General features: G+C 34.9%; 1 protein-coding gene across 2 annotated transcripts in view; it reads right to left on the minus strand.

The window, feature by feature from the left end:
• LOC129233451 (ATP-binding cassette sub-family C member 4-like) overlaps positions 1 to 20,361 on the minus strand; it is a 114,892-nt gene that overhangs the window by 63,529 nt on the left and 31,002 nt on the right. For both annotated transcript variants that reach the window (XM_054867486.1, XM_054867481.1), the window contains exons 4-6: positions 5,576 to 5,794; positions 5,034 to 5,123; positions 1,580 to 1,743 (exon numbers count right to left, since the gene is read on the minus strand). In XM_054867486.1, coding sequence (XP_054723461.1) covers positions 1,580 to 1,743; positions 5,034 to 5,123; positions 5,576 to 5,794 — 473 coding nt within the window. The remainder of the gene's footprint in view (positions 1 to 1,579; positions 1,744 to 5,033; positions 5,124 to 5,575; positions 5,795 to 20,361) is intronic.

Here is a 20,361-nt window from a genome sequence, read left to right on the forward strand (position 1 = left end):
CAGGAAGTGGAAAGTTCAAACGTTTTGTTAGTAGCCCAAACAAGTTACACAAAACATTACTAATGGACGCTTTGGAAAATTGCAATTGAACTGCAACGGTTAAAGAAAGATTATGAATAAAGCAGGAAGTAAAAATCTTCAAAATAAATATATTGTACTGCACAGAGGAAAAGGAAATTTGAGATTAGAGTTAAAAATTTGATTAAGAAGTTAAAAATTCGAAGATGAATGTAACTCAAAAAAAAAAAAAATTAACACAAGTGCATCAATACAATGTTCCAAACTGCTCACAGTTCAAAAGAACGGTCGTTCATTTTAAAGATTCGTTCTTTTTGACTCGTTCGTACATGAACGACACATCCCTACAAAGAACAGTGTTGCACAGGTTGGGAAAATGTCAAGTGGTGAACGAGGTGTGATGACAACAGCTGTGTGAGTGCTGTTATTTTTCCTTCTTATCCGAAAATGAAACATTTTAGAAAATAAATCAATTTTTCTATAACTTATTATTATTTGTAGTGTTTATTAATCACTTGTTATAAATATTTGTAAGTTACGCATTGATTTTTTAATTTGAGAATGTGGTTCCTCGATGGAAAATCAGTGGTCCAACCATAGCAACCGGTAGCCAAGAGTGGACCACATGCTAAAATATTTATTTACAATTTTAATTCTTTATTATGTATATTTATCATGAAAGTGAATATTATTATTAAAAGATAAATATACTGAGAAATTTTTCCTATCATTAACGTGAAATTTGAGTTGGATTTCTTTTTAAAAAAAATCGAAAAGTGTTATGTGGTTCATTGACGGCATACTTCCCCTATATGTTTGTGCATATATATATATATATATATATATATATATATATATATATATATATATATGAAAAAATATACGTCCTAAAAATCAGGGATTAAGCAGATTTTTTTAAGGAATTAAATATTGTATTAAATATGATTATTATTTTGATCAAAGTTATATGTATTTTTTACTCATTCAAATGGATAACAAAGCACAGTACATACAAATCGAGGGATGTAACACCGAGACATTGGAAAATAACATTTTAATTCAGAAGATATCAAAAGTTTCGAGAACACTTTTGGAAAATATTTATTTAGTAATGATAAACTCGTTTAAAAGTGGAAAGTGCATTAGAAAACAGCGTTGTGAACTGAAAAAAGAAATTTGATAATTTCTCTCTCTCTCTCTCTTTTTCTCTCTTTTTTTTTTTTTAACTACGCCTTGCTCTCCTGATAATTAAAGTCAGGGCCTAAGTTCTAAAAAAGGATGTGCCGGAGCTTTACAGTCTTTAGATCATATTTCAATGCTAAAATAGCCTGAATTTCGTCTGAAATCTTAAAATTCACGTGACATTGAAAAGTGCATAGCTGATCTCCGGTGAGCTCCAGTGAAAATTAAGCCCTGCTTCAATCTGACATTTCAATTTCTACATATTTTTATGCAAACGAAACTGTTAATATACTGATTGATTACATTATATTTGATACTACAGATAAGTATCCGACGCAAAATGCTGTTGTTTTTCATTCTAACAGGTCTAGGAACTTACCTAAGCTTAGAGAAGAATTTTCCCATCATTCCTTGGAAAGGTATGTACAAAAGAAGCACAGAAACACCGGCTAAACTTGCAAAGTCAATGTACATCCACAAGACCCCGATGATGATGGCGGTTTGAATTGGTCCAGCAACTAAATAAGGTAGATAGACCACAGACTGGAATAAGAAAGAAAATTATTTTTATATTTCGGAGACAGTTTATTTCAGTTACCATGGAGTGAGTTCGTAAGAAGCAAAGGATTGTAAGCGGACCTTTTTAAGTTTCGAGTAAAGCGCGTGCTTAAAACGCGTGTTTGAGTGGTTGTCTTTTCTGGCGAGTTATCACGTTTGGTGATTGTTCACTTTGAGCAATTATTAGCGGCACGTGAATTGTCTATTAAATGAAATATTATTTTTGGCAAATTTGGCGAAATCCGAAATCTTGCTGTGGTAACCCTTGCTCCGCAACAGTGAAAAATCCGATCAAAATGGCTAAACTTAAGCTGATGCGTCGGCCTATCTATATGGCGGCTCTAGTTCCAACCGTAGGTAGACTTCAATTGCAAAGTTTTTCTAAATCATGCTACATAGCCAGCACCTATCTGGCCTAAAGCCCCTATTCTCAGTTCCAGAGCTCGAATACGCTATCTTGCGGTGATTAACAATACTGCCGAAAAAGGTAAAACATTCCATTCCACGTGTTTTCTTTGAGGTAAATTACAGGCTTCGGACAGTTTGTAGTGTAATATAATTTCAGAAGAATAAAAAAGAAAGCTTCCTATAAACACGATGAAAAATTACTGTCATTCACAAAGCGTCAAAGCAAGTTGTAAGTTACGGCATTTGTTTGTTTTACCTTTTTCGACCGCCATTAGACTGGCTGCAGTGCCCCCTAGAGTTTATTGGAGTTGCGAATAGTACGAGCTGGCGCATCAGCTTAAGATTAGCCATTTTGAATCGGAGTGCGTTTTTGAGTGGTTGTCTTTTCTGGCGAATTATTCGCAACTCCAACGAACTATAGGGGGCACTGAAGTCAGTCTAATGGCGGACTTAAAAACGAAAACAAACGCACATGGTAACGAAGAAAATGCTAAAAGTGTTGTGATTTTTGTTCGTACGTATGATTTTTTCGCTTTATTCTTTTTAAATTAATTTTCAAAGTCTTGTGGATATTCTGGCTCACGTAGAAAGAAATGAGAATTCAAGAAGCATTACTAAACGTCAAAGATTAATGCAAACTACGTAGTTCGTAGTTCTAAGCAGCTATTTCCACGATGTTGAATTCGATATTTATCAATTCTTGATAAAACTAAATAATAATTGTGGCCTGACAAGAATAACAATTAATGCTAGAAAATTCAATATGACATTACAAATTGTTATCGAAAGAAGATGATACTTTTTTGCCTTGCTTGGCTAGCGCTTATTGTTTTCCATTTGTAGCTGAGTTATTTCTCTCGAATTCCTGAATCGGTTAATTTAAAAATTTTCTGTTTCGATTTTTCTAATTTCTGAGTTACGATTTAATTGTGTCATGTTATGCAAATCATCAACAAAATTCTCACGGATATATGGTGGTAGTTTTCTTTTCAGTTGATTGACCATTATTTCTTTTCACTTATCGAATTCTGTAATCTTACTACCATTTTATTCCACTCATGATAAAAATTAAAAATGGTTTAACTAAAAACGCGAAATCTCGCCAAGGCTACTTTGCTCGCACTATATTAAAACTATAACCCTAAACAAATTTGGCGAAACCTTTCAGCTGAGAATAAAAGGAATAAAGTAAATTTTTTCTCGGTTATTCATTTTGTTCTACGATAATATATTCAAGAAAATATTTTGCATACTGTCCATTCCAACTAAATGCTGCTGTAAAATATGGTAAGTTTAATTAATTTAAGATTAAAAACCCCCCCATATTCTTACAAATTCATACAAAACAATAAAAATTTTTACCTTGTATAACGTTATCCAAGTTTGTTAATCCAGAATTTTCGCTTTCACCAATTATTAAGGAAATAATGAAAACTAACATTATTTTGAGAAGCTCGAGATTACTACTAAGGGACGAATTAATGTCTGTAGCTGAAAGCAAACTAAGACACATCGATTGCGTTAATAAATACTCAGAACAAACTGCCTGTGTTTACGTCAACAGACACACGTGGAACGCAACGTGGCAATGTTTTAGTTTCATTTGCAGTTTTGTAAATCACCGCAAGGTAGCGTATTCGAGCGCTGGAGTTCCGAATTACTTCAGGAAAACAATGCAGGGCATAAACAAAAGAGTCTAGTGCACTAGTGCAGTAGAAAAAAAGTGTAAATAATTGCAAAATATGCTTTGACAAGAAATATTTTCATTTCTGAAAACTAATATGGAAGTATTGACGTGTCTACATCGCTAAAACGATGCACCGACGATCCGTGATCAACGGATGTCCTTTTTTATATCCGGTGTATAAGTGTACTCTCCCTTAGATTTTCATCATTCAAAAGGTTTAAATGGTTTACTTTTCATCGGAAAATATCGTAACAATAGTGTGCTTTTTTACTGCTTTTCGTACTTTCTTTGTCTTCCTAAATTTTATTTTAGTGTTTGACATAAATTTTAGCAATATGTACAATTGTACATGTTATTTTCAAGCACTATGTTAGGCTTCACATTTTTCATTCTCCAACTTGGATTATAAGGAATTCACAAAATAGTCAAGCATTTGGAAAGCAAGTGGTTTAGTGAAGAGCATGAAATTCCAAACTTTAAAAACAAGATTTGATAGTATTTCGTAAATTTACCTCTAGCAGCAAAAATTTTAATTATTTTATCATTAGTTTTTTCTACTTAATGTACAATTTAAAACGTTTTACGCATGTTCAATAAATCCTGCTTTCTCAGCAGACATTTTCAAACACGTTATGAACAAAGAATGTATTGTAATCATACAAACTGCAATATTTTTGTAAAAGAAAAAAAGGATGAATAAAAAAATAGTAAATTGAACCATTGTTTCCGCTTTTATCTTTTCTTACTATCACAATTTTAAATCTAGCAGATAACAAAATGAAATTAAAAAAAAAGCACGCATATTTGCACTTTATTCCAGAAATCTTAAACTTTTGTTTTTAATTTCCAAAAATTTGAATACAGGGAACCATTATGTGTCCTAATGTAAAGAACCAACTTTCTAAAAAAATAATTTTGTGTTTAAAAAAATAATATGTACATGTTGTGGCTTGCGGATGTGACTTTTATGTCACACCAGCAACACGTTTTTTAACACAAGAAATAATAATCAAAATTATAATATATAAAAAAGTTGACACTTGATATTACGACACCTAATGGCACCTTATGTCCAAATATGTAACAAATAAAAGCCAAAGTTTAAAAATCCTATTGGCAAATGTTTAAGTAAAAAATTTCACACCCACAGCAATAGATTGACTCTTCGTTAATATCATACCTGATCAAATCTATTGACATCATTAGAGAGCAAATTCACCATCTGACCAACTGTTGTTTTCCCTAAAGCAGACTGACTGAGTTTTAAAGCCTGGAAAAAAATTATGAAATTAAATTTCAGGTGTCAATATTTTCCTACATATAAGAACCATGTTATTGATTTCAGAATCCTATTTTTCTAGTTATACTCTACATCACCGAAAGTATTGGAACACTTTCAAAAACATTTGGGATACTTTCGCGAAAAAAAAATCTCAAATTTATAGCTTATTCTCAGCTATTTATGTGAAGATTGATCAAAAAAAAATTTTTTTTTGGTATTTCAATTTATTGCTGGTTTCATTAATTCACAGGAGATTTAAACTTTATTGGAAAATGACAGCTGAAGCATACCTTTCATGTGATAAAAAATAAAGAGCAGTTAGTCTCTTATTTCTCGAGAATCCATCAAAATGTGAATTTTTGAAAGCGGCCCGGTGATGAAAGCTGTTGGTGATATAGTGTGTGCATGCATATAGAAAAAGATACCATAAAAATGCCAACCTTTCGATATACGAGCGTGCAGCAGGCGATTCGCAGCCTCATCCCTATCCTTTGAGCCCAAAAGAAATACCGGTGATGAGTGAAGACAAACATGGCGGCCAACAGACATACTCCAGCTGTGTATAAGATGAGGTCCTCTTTCTCCAAGACTTCCATCCTTGCAAAATGTTTGATTAAATACCCCAGAAGTATTGGTTGCAACACGTGGATAAAACATTCCTGAATATTAAAAAAAACGTAAAAAATGTTTAAACAAATAATGTCTAGACAAGAATACAACGGACTTCAAAAGAAATTGAGTAAAAAAGTAAAACTAAAATGCAAATAACTGCAAATTCCGCTAATGTGTAAATAGATAAAAAAAATATATAATCAAGTTTTAAACATTGCCATTCTATTTTCAAGCATTTTTTTTTTTTAATTAGCTTCAAATTACTCGTATAAGCGAAGAAAAATTAGCTTTACACGAATATAATGTTGGCACATACGAAGAAAATGTTTAAACTGTTGTTGAATTTAAGTTTTCATTCGTAATTAATTTATGGCTGTATAAGATTCAAAGTATAATTTTTGCATAGACTTAAAAAAATTGTATTTTAAAATAGTATTGATGTTTTAAGCTGCGAGTATACGCTAGCTCCGGTTCAGGGTAGCCGCAAGTTTACTGTTTAGCCGGAGCTTAGGCTGATCTGTAAGAAAATACCAAACAGCTCGTTACGGCATCCAGAGACGGTAGTTTCACCCTTGTTAGGGATAATCAGTCTTAAATTTCTTAAATTACTGGTATGCTAATTTCAAATTTAGCTGCAATGTGACGGTAATCTCGGCATTTATGAGAAGTTTACTGTGTCCAGCTCTGTCATAGCTATTCCGTAAAAAGGTTGAAACTGCGATCTCATTATTTTCTTGTAGTTAGTACTGTAGTAGGAGAAAATAAATGTTTGGGGAACTCATCAAAAGAAAAGGCTGTTTGAAACCAATTTACATTATATTTGCATCATTTTTACAATAAAAAACCATATATTTCGGGTCAACCCGCGTCCCCTCATCCCCAACTACAGCACTGCTTAATATGTTGTTAAGAGAAGTGGTTTTTAACCTGGAGGGCGCGCCTCCTAACAGAGCGTAAAAGAACTTCAAGGGAAACGTAAAAGTTTTGCTCTTTGATTGCATGCGTTACCAAAATAAAGTTAAGTGTGTGACAATCAATTTTTTGTAACTTATCTAATTTTCAATTATTAACCAACTTCAATTGTTCCCATTTTCCGGCAGTAGTACTTGTATTGACCTCATATGCTTGCGGTGATGGTGGGGGAAGGGGAAGGAGGCGCGACCTCCTTCAAAAATGAGCGCAGAACCTGAAAGGTGGAGAACCTCTGGTTTGGAGAATGACTCTATTCTTTAGTTTTCATCACAATTTACAATAGGGAAGTTGCAACCCATTAAAGGTTCATATTTTAGCTATTGGATATTGTTAATTGACCCTCAAAACTAAAAAATTCACCATCGCCGAATTTTAAAACACCATGATTGATTTGTAATGAATTTTTAAAAATCCAAGCGCAAAAGTGTGCTTTTCTGAAACGTCACGAGCTTACGTCACAGGGCACTAATGATCAGCCTTCCGCCGAAGATCCTTGTTTTCGCTACGGACATTTTGAGCGCGCTGATATTTTTTTTTTAGAAATTCAATAATCCTTTTGAACACACTATGGAGGCCGGATTCGTTAAAGCACAATATAAATAATCTTCCTCAAGTAATATCAATGATGATATTCGAATATTTCCGAGAGGATGAGAGATTTAACTTTCCAGAAACGCGAGGAGTTTAATGCGAGGAGATAAGCCTTTTACGTTTCGTCTTCGAAGTCGAATGCACGTTCTTCGGCTTCTCCCCTATCGGAAGAGAGCATGACGTCACTTCCTATGCCATTTGACGTCACAAGCGTTTGAACTTTAAAAATTAATTTAAAAAAAACTGCTTATCGTATCGCAAAAATTTTTTCACCTATGATGTTTATACATGTTACTCTATCATATAAAAATAAAATTGAAAAATCGAAAACTTATTAGAAAAGACGTTCCAATAGTGATCTCTGAAGTGAACTGAAGCGGAACCTTGCTAAACGCAAACCAAAACTGTAAACTGAAACGCGAACTTTCAAATCCAAACCAAAACTTTTTCATTTTTGTTCCGCGTTCGCGTCCATATTGTAAAACAGTCAGACTCTATCGAACCACCGTAGTGTGCAGATATGTGATGTAACGTTAGCTAATAAATGTATTTAATTTCTTTATTAGTTAAATTATTGAGCAGTGACTACATAAAGCATGTAACAATGACAACACTACACAATTAAAAGAAATATAAAATGATTATAGAGAGAAGTCTCAACGTGAACAACAGATGAACAAATAAAGGTAAGCTCTTTGCTTATCTATTATCATCTTGTTTTATTTAAATTGATTTCATATAAATGGATAATTATTATTCGAATGACCTACCGAGTTATAACAAACTTCCCTATTGTGCGAATGATAGTTCGATTTCCCCCCAAATAAGTTTTTCTTTCAATTTTGCTTTTCCTTTTTATTGTAAATATCTATTCAAAAAAAAAAAAAAATCGCACGCAAGCGGCATCGTGCGAAAACTTCAGCCTGCAATAATTTTTTCAGCTTCCATTTGTATTCAAAAAGTGTAATATTTTAAAGTTTTCATGTCAAATTGCAATAATTAGTGGCGCAACAAGGACGAGGTTTGTAATTTTCTGAGAGTTCAGCTTGAACTTTAAAGTCATGGCGCTATTCTAAAGAAACTTCAGTAGGAGACAGTCACACTCGATCCGCCACCAGATCTATCATTTGACACGACCTTGTCAATGAACCCGTGAGTTTCTCTGCCGTGGTTCGTTTGTTGTAATTAACATCGTGCTTACTCAGAAATTGCCATTATATAACAAGGAAAAGAACCTACAGTGTTGGAGTTTGGCTTCTTTAACAAAGAGAACAATTGGTTGTAATTATATCGTTTAGGCCATCACATGAAAACCAAGAAAATATTGATGACTACATTGTTCGAAGTTCCGTTTAATTAATAAACGCCATACTTAAAAAAATTAAGGAACATACAGGAAGGACAGAGATGGAAGTGAATGTGCAAAGCGTCTATCGCGTGTAGCCTTAATTTCGAATGCCATTGAGTGCTAAGCAGTGGCGGATACAACCGGCGGGCAACCGGGAATTTGCCCGGTGGGCCGGTCCTGCTTGGGGCCGATCAACTAACAGCAAAGTCTTTCGGGCCTGTCTACTATAACAGCAAAATGTAAATTTTGCGCGGATGTGTTTAGAACAAAGCAAATTCGCAAAACACAGCCTCAGCTCCTCTTTACGCATGGGCTAAAGCTTGCGGGTGGAGGGAGATAGGGCCGTCACCATAAGAGGGGGGGGGGGTTGATTTCTGAAATGGGGCTGCCCAGGGCCTGATTACCACACAAGCTGACTAAGTTTAGGCCTGCGGTCCCATAGGAACATGTTCCTAAGGGGCCTCACATTTTTTAAAGAATTATGCATAGCATTGCAACGATATGAAAAATGCATGTATTTTTTTTTTTTTTTAAATAAAATATTATGACTTATAAATTGGAAAAAAATGTTCTTCAAAGGTTAATTTTTAATCATTCTGCCAGTAACGAATTTACTTGGTCACGATTAAGAGGGGGCCCAAAGGGGATTCATAAATGCATATAAGTGATTTATACATAATTGTGTCATTAGACAAAGAGGCCTCCAAAAGTGCATTTGTGCTTTAAGAATGTAAATCAAACACTGCATAGTCTTCAGAGGGCCTCCAAATTAATGTGGGCTTAGGGCTTCCCTTTTAGTTAGTCGGGTTCTGGGGCTGCCAATATATTTTTAGTGGTATAATAAAAAATAAATGACTAAATTAAAAAAAAAAAAAAAAAAAAAACAGGGAATCCTTAGCGGTCGTAAAAAGTTAAAATACTTTTGATCTCTTTAACGCTTTTATTTATAAATGACAATTCACAATTGCTCTTAAATGCAACGTACAACAAGGGCCGACGTGAGGTCATGTCAGCTTAGTTGGAGAATAGGGGACCGCCTCGGAATTGAACTCGTGCAGAGGGTAAAATATCCTAATGGTGAACGGTGTAGAAGGAGGCTTGTGAAAAAATTGACCTTTGTCATTTTTTTCCCGGATCCGCTTTTGCTCTCGGCGACTTTGTTTATAAAAATTGGAATAAAAGTGACAAAATATATTTTTCCGTAAAATTATTTAAAAATATGCAATCTTAAAATACCATTGAGGAGTATCCAGTTTCGAAAATTTGCTGGAGGAGAGTACTCGAACCTCTCCCATTTTTTTAACATTTTCAAAGATGGTCTAAAACTGTGTTTTTAAATTAACAGTATCAAAAGTTTTCTGGGAAAGTGTCCCGTCCCCTCCTCTCTCTCGGCATCATCAATGAAGAAAGTTTTAAATCTCGTTTTTAGTGCTTAAATTTCGAAAATTTTCCGGGGTGACCCTCCCGAAAACTCCTTTTCCTAACATCACTGAAGGTCAGCAAAAATTTCGTTTCTGGAACTTAATTTTCGAGTAACTGCCGGTGTCCTAGTCTTTACCAAAAAAGGCTTTTAACACTTCAGTTTGAAAATTTTCTACTGGATGGCGTGTTGGAATCTATCTCAACTAAAAAATCACCAAAGATCTTCTAAAACTGCGTTTTTAGAGCTAATATATTTTTAAAAATTTCAGAGGAGAGCCCCCGGAACCGCTCTTTATACCATATACTTGAAGATAATTTAAAATTCGATTTTTGGATTTCCAGTTCTGAAAAATTTCAGCAAGAGAAAACCTGAACCTACGCTCCCCTGACATTACCAAATATTGTCTAAAATTGAGTTTTTAAGACTACAATTTCGAAAATTTTCCAGGGGAGAGGCCTCCCGGACCCCCCTATTTCACACCAAATGTTAATATTTCCATTAAGTTTATATTGCTAATACTTTAATGACTCCTAGAAAGCCCACACACACTCTTTCTCTCTCTTTGTATTGATACATGCGTTTGAAAAAAATATTAAGGGATTGCCAAACTTGTATCCGACCCTTCACCAGGTTTTTGACCTAGCATCGAGTCTGGGAGTCGTCAGGAAATGGCAGTATAAAAAAGGGAATGTTTATGACAGGCCCCAGTACTGTGTTTGTGTTGAAGGACCCATCACGTTCTAAGACGGCCCTAGTCTTTCAGCCATATGAAACATCGCTAGATCAGTTTCATATAACAGGGTAATTAAGTTACTTGTTATGACTGCAGAAAAGGACATACTATCCAAGCAGTTATATCATTAAGGAAATATTCAATCAAGTTCCGGGCATTATAAAAATACTTAAATGGACAATTACAATCACAATTTCGCCCCAAAATAAGGTGTAGCTAATACTGTATTAATTTGTTCACCATTAAAGCGCAGAAGTATTCATTACTGTTAAATTTTGTTTAAATATAACATATTTAGTTGTTAAGAATAATTTCCTCATATTTAAGTTATATCCCAATCGTTAAGTAAAATTTAATATCTATAAGAGCTATGGGGCCGCTACACCTCCTAATGCCAGGGCCGATTTTTTCAACCAATCCGCCACTGGTGCTAAGTGCAGTAGAACCTCATTAATTTAGACAAATAGGGGATCCAGGTCGTCTCAATTAATGAAAGTACGGTTTAAACAAAATCTGTTTAGTAAACATAGGTACGTAAACGAACTATTGTACACAGTACGAATTGCATTTTTAACTAGAAAATCGCCCGTCAAGATATGACGGGGGAAAATTGGTTCTACATTTGAACGAAGCAAATGCCTGTTTGTTGATGCTTTAGTAGTTGAAGTTTTAACCCTAACTCTAGTGGATTAACCCTAAAATCCAGTAGGTAGCGTTCATTGTTTTTCGTTTCTTCATCCCCCTGAAATGACACAGCCTTACCAGTAAAACAGTTAAGTTACCGGATCCATTTCAGCTTTGTCACAATAAAGATTTTCCCTGCATGTTAAACATTACCAACACACATTGTTAAATTATCATGCCGTGGCGCAAGTTTCATTGTTGATGATGTGAGGAGCGTTACTTGATCATTGGCTATAATATATGGGAGGATTCAAGAGAATGAAATACAAAATTGCATAAATACATTAAAAATTGCACATACATTGTTTTAGAGACCCACAAAAACACATTATTTTGCTATTTCGCCTATTCTTTTTCAGTATGTACATCTTAATGACTGTCTGGATTATGTTAAGTCCGGTTTAATAGGGTCCAGACTAATGAGGGTTTACTGTACTGCACATACCGATGACTAATGATAATACCGAATCCCTTTTCAGATAAAGATGTGAGTTTGAGCAATGGTTCTTAACCTTTCAGACTCGACGCCTCTCTTTAGATACTGACATGAGGTCATGTCCCTTCCCTCCCCAAAACCGACTGTAAACTGAAGCTAGTTATTGAGTAAAAATCTAGATCATTTCACATGCAAACTTTATTTTTACAATGCATAACTTTTTTTTTTCTTTTTGAACGTATTATTATTAGAACATGTGAAATTCAAGAAGCTGCAAGTGTTTTTGAGGTAATCCAGGATCTAGTTGAGGTTGGGTGTGAATCCTCCCCCCCCCCCCCCATCAGTTACGTTCAAAACATTATTAGGAGTACTGACAGTGTTCTTTAATGTACACATGCGTTACATGTTCTCCATAAATTGGGTAAAACTTTTTGTTTTTTCTTTTATACACTGGTGGACAATTGCTAAGAACGGATGTCAATAGCAGCGTTAGCAACCACAAAATGGAAGGCAAGGAAATATGGAAACTAGCATAAGTTCGGGACACAGTAAGACGTGTTGTGAGTATGCAAATTTTAGACTCACGACGTTGCTGGTCACGTGATAGCGCTGATAAGCGATATAAAGGATTGGTCGCGAGATGACCATTGTTGTTCAAAAGCAAAGTTTGACGGGAAAGGATCAATTGACGAACTTGCATTTTTCGTTATGTCTTCCCGACGTCCATTAGATGATTTTATGGGTGGCCGCGGTGTTGGCAACATCGAAAGAGGGTTAAATCAAAAAAGGTCGAAAGGGGTTTAGGAAAAAATTAAATGTTGCCAGGGAGTTCGACGTCAGCCACATGCTTGTTTCTACAGTTTGAAAATCATTTCAAACAAAATGGAATGTGTAGCAAATGTCACGAGGGAGATAAGTCTAAGTTGACCGCTATTTTCAGGCACGGAATAGATCTTTTCTTATAATTCAACCTCTATAAGTTGACCACCTGCTTAAGTTGACCACTAAAGTAGTGCACCGCAAGTGGGCAACTTACACAGGTTTAACTGTACTAGCAAGCAAATATCCCGAAAAACTGTAGCCAGACTTTTGAATGCAGTAAGGCTACGCCCGTCAGCTTGTTTTGTACATCCCATTGTCTAGAAATCAGTGTTCTGCTCGTTTGTAATGATATCTTCAGCATCGCATTTGGAGAGAAGTCGACTGGGCTGGTGTACTATTCTCAGACGAAAGCAAGTTCAGTCTGTCGTCTAATTGTAGACGACAACTAACCTGGCATGAGAGTGGTACAGCATACAAGCCGGTAAACCTAAAGAAAAGGACTAGTATTCTACAAGGTGTGTCATGGTATGCAGGGGCGCCGACTTGCAAAAATTATTGGGGGGGGGGCCGGACATCATCGGGAGTTTAGGGAGTTATATAATCCCTCGGAGGACCCCCCACCCCAAATAAAGGTCAGATTTTTGTGCCTTGAAAATGTCATATTTTCTGGTGTGTATAATTTTAACAAACAAACAGTATGTGACATGGTGTTTTCGAAGTATAAGAATCTAAAAATTGGTTTACAAATTTTCTGGTTCAACTTTTAAATCATATCACTCGTCTTAGCAAGAACTTTTTGTTCTATTTTATGGGGAGCCGTGCAGTGCCGTAGCTAGGCATTGATATTTAAGGTAAGAAGGACAATTTACTTGAATGGAAGGACACTCCCAGAGACGCCGACTTTTTAAAAAATGAGGGGAGGGGGGTAAACCGGGTTAAATTTTTTAATTTGAGATGGAAAATAGTGAGTTTTAAAGTTTTTTTAAGCATTTTAAAGTCATATAAACACATTAGAACCCCGAAAACTCGACAAGCCTGACACATATTTTTTGCCTTTGAAAAAGGGAAAAAATAAATACAAACACGCACAGTATTTTCGTAAAAAGGTAATTTAATTTACGCATGTTTTTTTAAGACCAGTTGTTTTTTCATTAGTTATACCGGCTAACAAAGTTCAAGTGTAAACGCAATCTCTCAATGTCTAGGTTATTTTTGAAAGATGATTTTTCAAAATGTGTTTCATCTCTGTTTAATAAACGCAAGCACTCTTGTTCAACTGCAATGATCAGTGTGAGTCCAGTTGATGTGAACCGCCCAATAATGCAAGATTGCACCATTTCACAAATCTCAATGTAAAGTGCCTTCCAATACTCCTTTGGGATTTTGAAAGCGTGCGGTGAACTGGCTTCGTTGTTTTCATACTTCTTTGGTATTCGTCGATTCTGAGGAAGCGAAGGATCATCATTTTATTGTGAAGGTTTTTCTTTTAAACACGATTCCCAAAAGTATTCAAAACTATCACGCCTCCAATTTAATATACAAATCAAACCCTCATACATTTTTTCCGGATCAGCAACACTTATTAGATGAGCTCACCGCAGCGTTGCCCACCAGCAACAGATTTGATCCGTTAGTTCGCGCACTGGGACAAATTCTAAGTGTGCTTGCAACACTATAACACCATCATTATTCACACTACTTGTTTTCAGTTAACCTGCTTACTACCGTAATAATTATTTGTTTTAGCTCAGCACTGAATGTATTTTACTAGGTAAACTATCTTCAAACAAGGAAAATAAAATAAATTTATTAGTTTAGAAAACATAATATAACTTAATACTTTTCTTGATTTATTGGGGGGGCTCTGCCCCCTCAAAAATATTTTTGAGGGGGCTCGGGCCCCCTCAGGCCCCATGGAGTCGGCGCCACTGATGGTATGGGTAGGATTATGATCAATGGTCTTACGTCGCGTGTGTGCTTCCAAACAAGGACTATGACGGCGAGTGATACATTAATGTTGTTCTACTGCCTCATGTTCACGTGTTCTGTAGTGCTGTGAGCAATAAATTCGTTTTCATGGATGGGAACGTAACATGTCATTAACAATCGCCGTCCAGGAGTGTCTAGCTCACTAAAAATATTCAACCCATCGGCTGGCCAGCACGTTCTATAGATCTGAATCATACTGAAATGTTTGGGATGCTTTGGGAAGCAGTCGTGCTGGTCGACAACGCTCTCCAATAAGCAAGGTCACCTTTATCCGTGACTGACAGAAGAATGGGATAAATTACCCCAACAGCTGATGGGTAATGTTGTGTAAAGCATCACATGACGTGTGGAAGCTTGCATCGCTCTCCATGGTAGTCAATAACCATATCCCATACTGACATCGTACGCCGAAACGCTTGGGGGCGGTAATTAAAATTTATTCACTTTTACGTATTCAGCCCAAAACGACCGTTTCGTCTTTTGAACACTTTTCAACGCCTTCTGTATTTAAGAGCACAAAAAATTATCGTCATTGCAATGTTTTAGAGTTCTGGCATTAGTTTATTTCACTTGGCATCGAATTACACTTACTTTTTTACGCGCTACATAGTCCATTGGAATCTGTCCTTAGCAATTGTCCACCAGTGTATAATCACCCTTGAAATTCTTCAACGCCCCTCTAGGGGGAGCTCGCCCCAGGTTGAGAACCGCTGAGTTTGTGAATGAAATACGCGTGACTTTGCTTCCATAAATTCACATCTTTTTGAATTGAAAAGATAGTTTCATTGCAATCCAAAAACACATACAGTAAAACCTGTAAAGTTGACCACCCTTGTAAGTTGACCACCTGCCTATGTTGACCGCTTTTGTTGGGAACGGAATTAGTCCTATCTTATATAATGAAGGAAAACCCTTGTAACTTGACCACCTCTCTATCTTGACCACCTGTCTATCTTGACCACTAATGTACACCAAATTTGGTTTGGACTAACGTAAAAAACCCTTTGTAAGTTGACCATTTGGTTTATTTTTTAAAACTTAATCAAGCATTTTTTTTTTACTTTGTTATTATTTTTTATAGCTTTCCATGAATAATTGTAATGTTTTGATGCACGGTTGCCAGCTGCTCCGCACCTCGCGGAGTTACTCCGCAAAAATAGCTACACTTCGCAGTTCCGCAAAAAAGTTATCTTGCTCCGCATTTCCCAGTCGAGCGTTTTCAAGCATGGCATAGTGTTTAAAACTTTTTCTTCTATTGTTCTATTTGAGATTACCTTTTGTACCTTCTGTTCAATGAAAACAGGTGTCAGTAGAAAAGTACAAAGTCTTTTCTTCCAGTTGCAATATTTTGTGGCAACACTGGAATTGTGCTGAAGAGTAAAGTTATTTATTTCTGGTACAAGGGATTAGATAGAACATTTTCATTTTCAACTGCTGTATTGAACTAGGAGAGTCCAGCTTGTTGCTCTTTGTGTTATAAGTTTTACATAAAATGGCTTCAAAAAGAAAATTAGATGAACTTGAGATTTATAAAAAGTATGAAACATTAAAGTTAATTGAAAAGGGGGAGAGCAGGAGAAAATTGACTCACACATATGGAATTTCTAAAACTACAGTGTCTAATATAGTAAAAAAACAAAAATATTTGAATAACATTTTCAATTATTGTTTCAAAGTAATGTTAAACAATGAAAGTGAGTTGAACAGAAAAAGTAAGTGTGAATTAGTCAAAATGCATGATGCAAAAAAAAAAAAAAAATCAGCACCACTCTTTATAAGTTGGCCACCTGTCTAAGTTGACCACCAAAGTACTGCACCGCAGGTGGTCAACCTACACAGGTTTCACTGTACCTGCAATATTTATTGCCATCTTGCACTTTATTTATTTATTTAATTATTATTATTATTATTTATTTTTTTTTTAATTTCTTTATGGTGCTAGGATTTATCAGTAAATATGTCCCATAACATAAACTATTTTTTTTATCTTGGCCTGTTTTGTAAAATTAACATAAACAAGTTTAAGAAAAGACATCGTGATGTATCGCAACATTGCGATGTAAGGCTGGCGATGCACCACGATGTAAAAATTCCTACATCGCCCAGCCCTACTCTGCAGCCATGGCAGAGCTGTAGACTCGAAAAGAAAATAATTGACTCCGACCTCCGGGAATTTAAAAACCTCCGGCTCCGACTCCTTCCCCCTGAAATGTGTCCTACTCTTACTCCGCAGCCTTGCTTTCTAGCACTACTCCGTGATTGAAAATACATCACGTTGAGTACAAGTTCAATACCATTGAATCAATTCTATTATCATGCTAATTCTTCTATGAAATGTTACATAAGAGTGCTCCATTGATATCATGGATTCTATAATTTTACAGCCGGAAACATGCTTTTTAATGCAGGATAACAGAACTTTGTCCGCATGTTGAAGGTTTCCACACAAAAATTTCACGGACAAACGAAAATGTGCACAAAAGAGCAAACGTACTCAAGCGTGCACTTTTTAATCCGGATTAGCGGGAAAATGTTTGTTTTAAACTTAGTGAACCCATCAGTTAATATTTCTAGGGAAAACATTACGTGATAGTAAGACGAAAACCTTGAACAACATTGAATGAAGTATTTTAATATGTCTTTTGCATATTTCACACAGTGGCGAAGATTTAAAGGAAAATACAAATGATACGTTGTAATACGCTAAAGATTTGTCAAGATAAGCCAGAACTAAGGAAATTACTTTTAGCTGGAATTAAAGGAGGTAATTATTTGCTAAAGTGAATAATGAAATATTGTTTTGGTTGATCGGGGTCATTGTACATGCTGGCTTCATTTTGAGTCACGTGGTAAAAGGCGTTTTATTTATTTTTCAATTTTTAAACATATTTTTTTCGACAGTAGCATTTTCGTTCGTTTTAACCAATGATAAAATGCAGTAGGGAATATTCTCTTAAAGTACAAAACAATTTATAAGAGGAATTAATTTCTGAACTTAAATGAGATTAATGATTCAACTTTTTCTTTTGGTTATTTCTTGAGTTTTAGTTTGGGTTATTTTATTGGCAAACGCACTTTATTAAAAAATTAACTTCTTAATTAAAAATTTGGTTAATGATTTAACTATTACTTTTGCGTTAATTCCAGTACTTGAAAATAATGTAGTCGTTCAACATGAGTCTAAATAAAAGGTGTCGAAAAAATCCTTGATACATTTTAAAAATTCATAGAAAAGCAACAGATTGTCGTATGAACATGCGTTTTGCATCATAATAATTCACAAGTTTAAGAATATAACGGTGTAAAAAAGTGGAAAAGGAAAAAAAGTAATTATTAGTATTCAATGCATCGTCACAGCAAGAAAATCATACGTCATGTGAGGTGTTTAATTATTTTATCAAACAGCAATACCTTTCATTACCTGAGTTCAATTGTGTGTGCCGCATGTAGACATGGAATGAACGTGAGTACCGTTTAAATATGGCTCGAGCAACATACGATCCACACATCAAACTCTAGAAATGAAAATTATTGCTTTCTCTTTAATAAAACGATTAAACACTTCACATGTCGTTTGTTTTTCCTACTTTGCCGATACAGCGATTTACACTTTTTCTTTCTTCTCTTTTTGACCTTTTTCCTTTCTCATTTTTCTTTTTTACGATGTCATAAATAAAAAAATTTTGAAAAAAAAAAAATAGAACCGACTTCAAAATTGCTCTAAAAAGTGAAAAATAATTTTATTCTTTAAACACCTTCGATAATACTTTTAAACATAATTTTTGAAGTTGGCGCAAAAACGATCGATAAAATCATTCACAGCCATAACTCAACTACAAGTATAAATTTTACCAGGTCCAGTTTCTTCACTACCACATGCATTACGCATTGATGACAGCATATTTGAGTAACGATATAAATGTTTCGTTCCTAAGTTTGGATGATTTTTTGATAAAAATATGAACGAAGCATGGTTACAATGGATTTTAATTTTTGTTTTCGCGCCAACTTCAAAAATTATGTTTAAAAGTATTATCGAAGGTGTTTAAAGAATAAAATTATTTTTCACTTTTTAGAGCAATTTTGAAGTCGGTTCTATTTTTTTTTTCAAAATTTTTTTATTTCATTCTTTTTAGTGTAAATGTAGATATTTCAGTAAAAGTAAGAAGTTACCTAGTAAGAAGTGCGGCTCTATATCACTGTATTGCTTTAGAAAAGCCTTTATTCAAAATTATCATTACAATTACTATTAATGTTACAGTTATATGGCACCAAACTTTTATAACAATGAGTTTCATATTGTCGCGTAGATGAAGTTAGCGAAGACAATGTGAAAGCCAAATGAAGCGAATACTCGTTAGTCTCAACTCGAGATCTTTATTCAGAACCACGAATGAACGTTACATCTCCTTATATACAACTTGAAAAAGTGCTGGAACTTTCCAGACTTGAAAAGGTACAGAAATTAATAGAACATTCGAGAAAATAAGGGAAACAGTAGAAACGAAATTATAGTAAAATTCACTTTGTCCTAGTCGGGATTTGAACCCGGGTTGCTCGTGTGGGAGACGAGAATTCTACCACTGAGCCACCGTTATCCACGGATGAAAAGAGCAAACTTCGCTACAATATGATTTTAATCATTTAATGGGAAATTTACTGTTTTTTGCCCATAACTTTTTATCTAAAGAACAAATATGGTCAAACAAAGTAATGGGACCTAAGTTGAGCCATCCTCTATCCATTAAAAAGAGAATCATCAAAATCGGTTCACTAGGTGAGACGCTATGAGTGGACAAACAAAAAAAAAAAAACATACATACGGTATGAACTGATAACCGCCTCCTTTTTGAAGTCGGTTAAAAATTCTTGAACCTGTGAAGGATTATGGTGCGAATCGCATATTCATATGGCAGTTTTTAACTTTTCTATGAATTTTTAAAATGTATCAAGGACACTCTGTATGTTGTAAATTACTATACGGCATAAAAGTTGTTTCTTGATTTAGAGATTAAAGTCGACGTTAATGTGTGTACTTTCACTTTTAGGAAAGAACCAATTTGGATGAAAGGAGAAAGTTTTTCACCCTTGCTAAGGGTGCAGTTTCGGCTCTCTATCGGGTGCCACGGGTGAACAAGCGCTTTACCCCTGAAAGTGCCAAATGCAACCTGTAGTTTTAACAGTGTATCCATATTTTTACAAATTTTAGTTTGATTGGTGAAGAATACTTGGAATGTTTTTAAAATTAATTACAATTTGAGGTGTATATCGCGCATTGTTAACAGTACCACCGACCTGCGTGAATTCAGAATGAGTATTTTCAATTGTAGGAAGGTTGGGCACTGATATAAGTTCCGGGCTTAGTGACAATCCAGTAGATGCATTATAATTCTTATTATTGTTGATTTTTCGTTACGGTATTAGTTCCTTCATTTTATATTTGTTCACAATACCTTTTCATAAATAATACAAATTTTTGTACAAAATTATGAAATGTAGCAACAAAACAATATGTTTTCAAGCATTTTTTAAAAAAATTTCAAACACCAGTATTAATACCGGTATTCCGATATCACGTTTTTAAAATACCGAATAATGGTATTGAATTTTTGGTCC

This window comes from Uloborus diversus, chromosome 1 (genome assembly GCF_026930045.1).
Source record: "Uloborus diversus isolate 005 chromosome 1, Udiv.v.3.1, whole genome shotgun sequence".
In the NCBI taxonomy this organism is placed as follows: Eukaryota; Metazoa; Arthropoda; class Arachnida; order Araneae; family Uloboridae; genus Uloborus; species Uloborus diversus.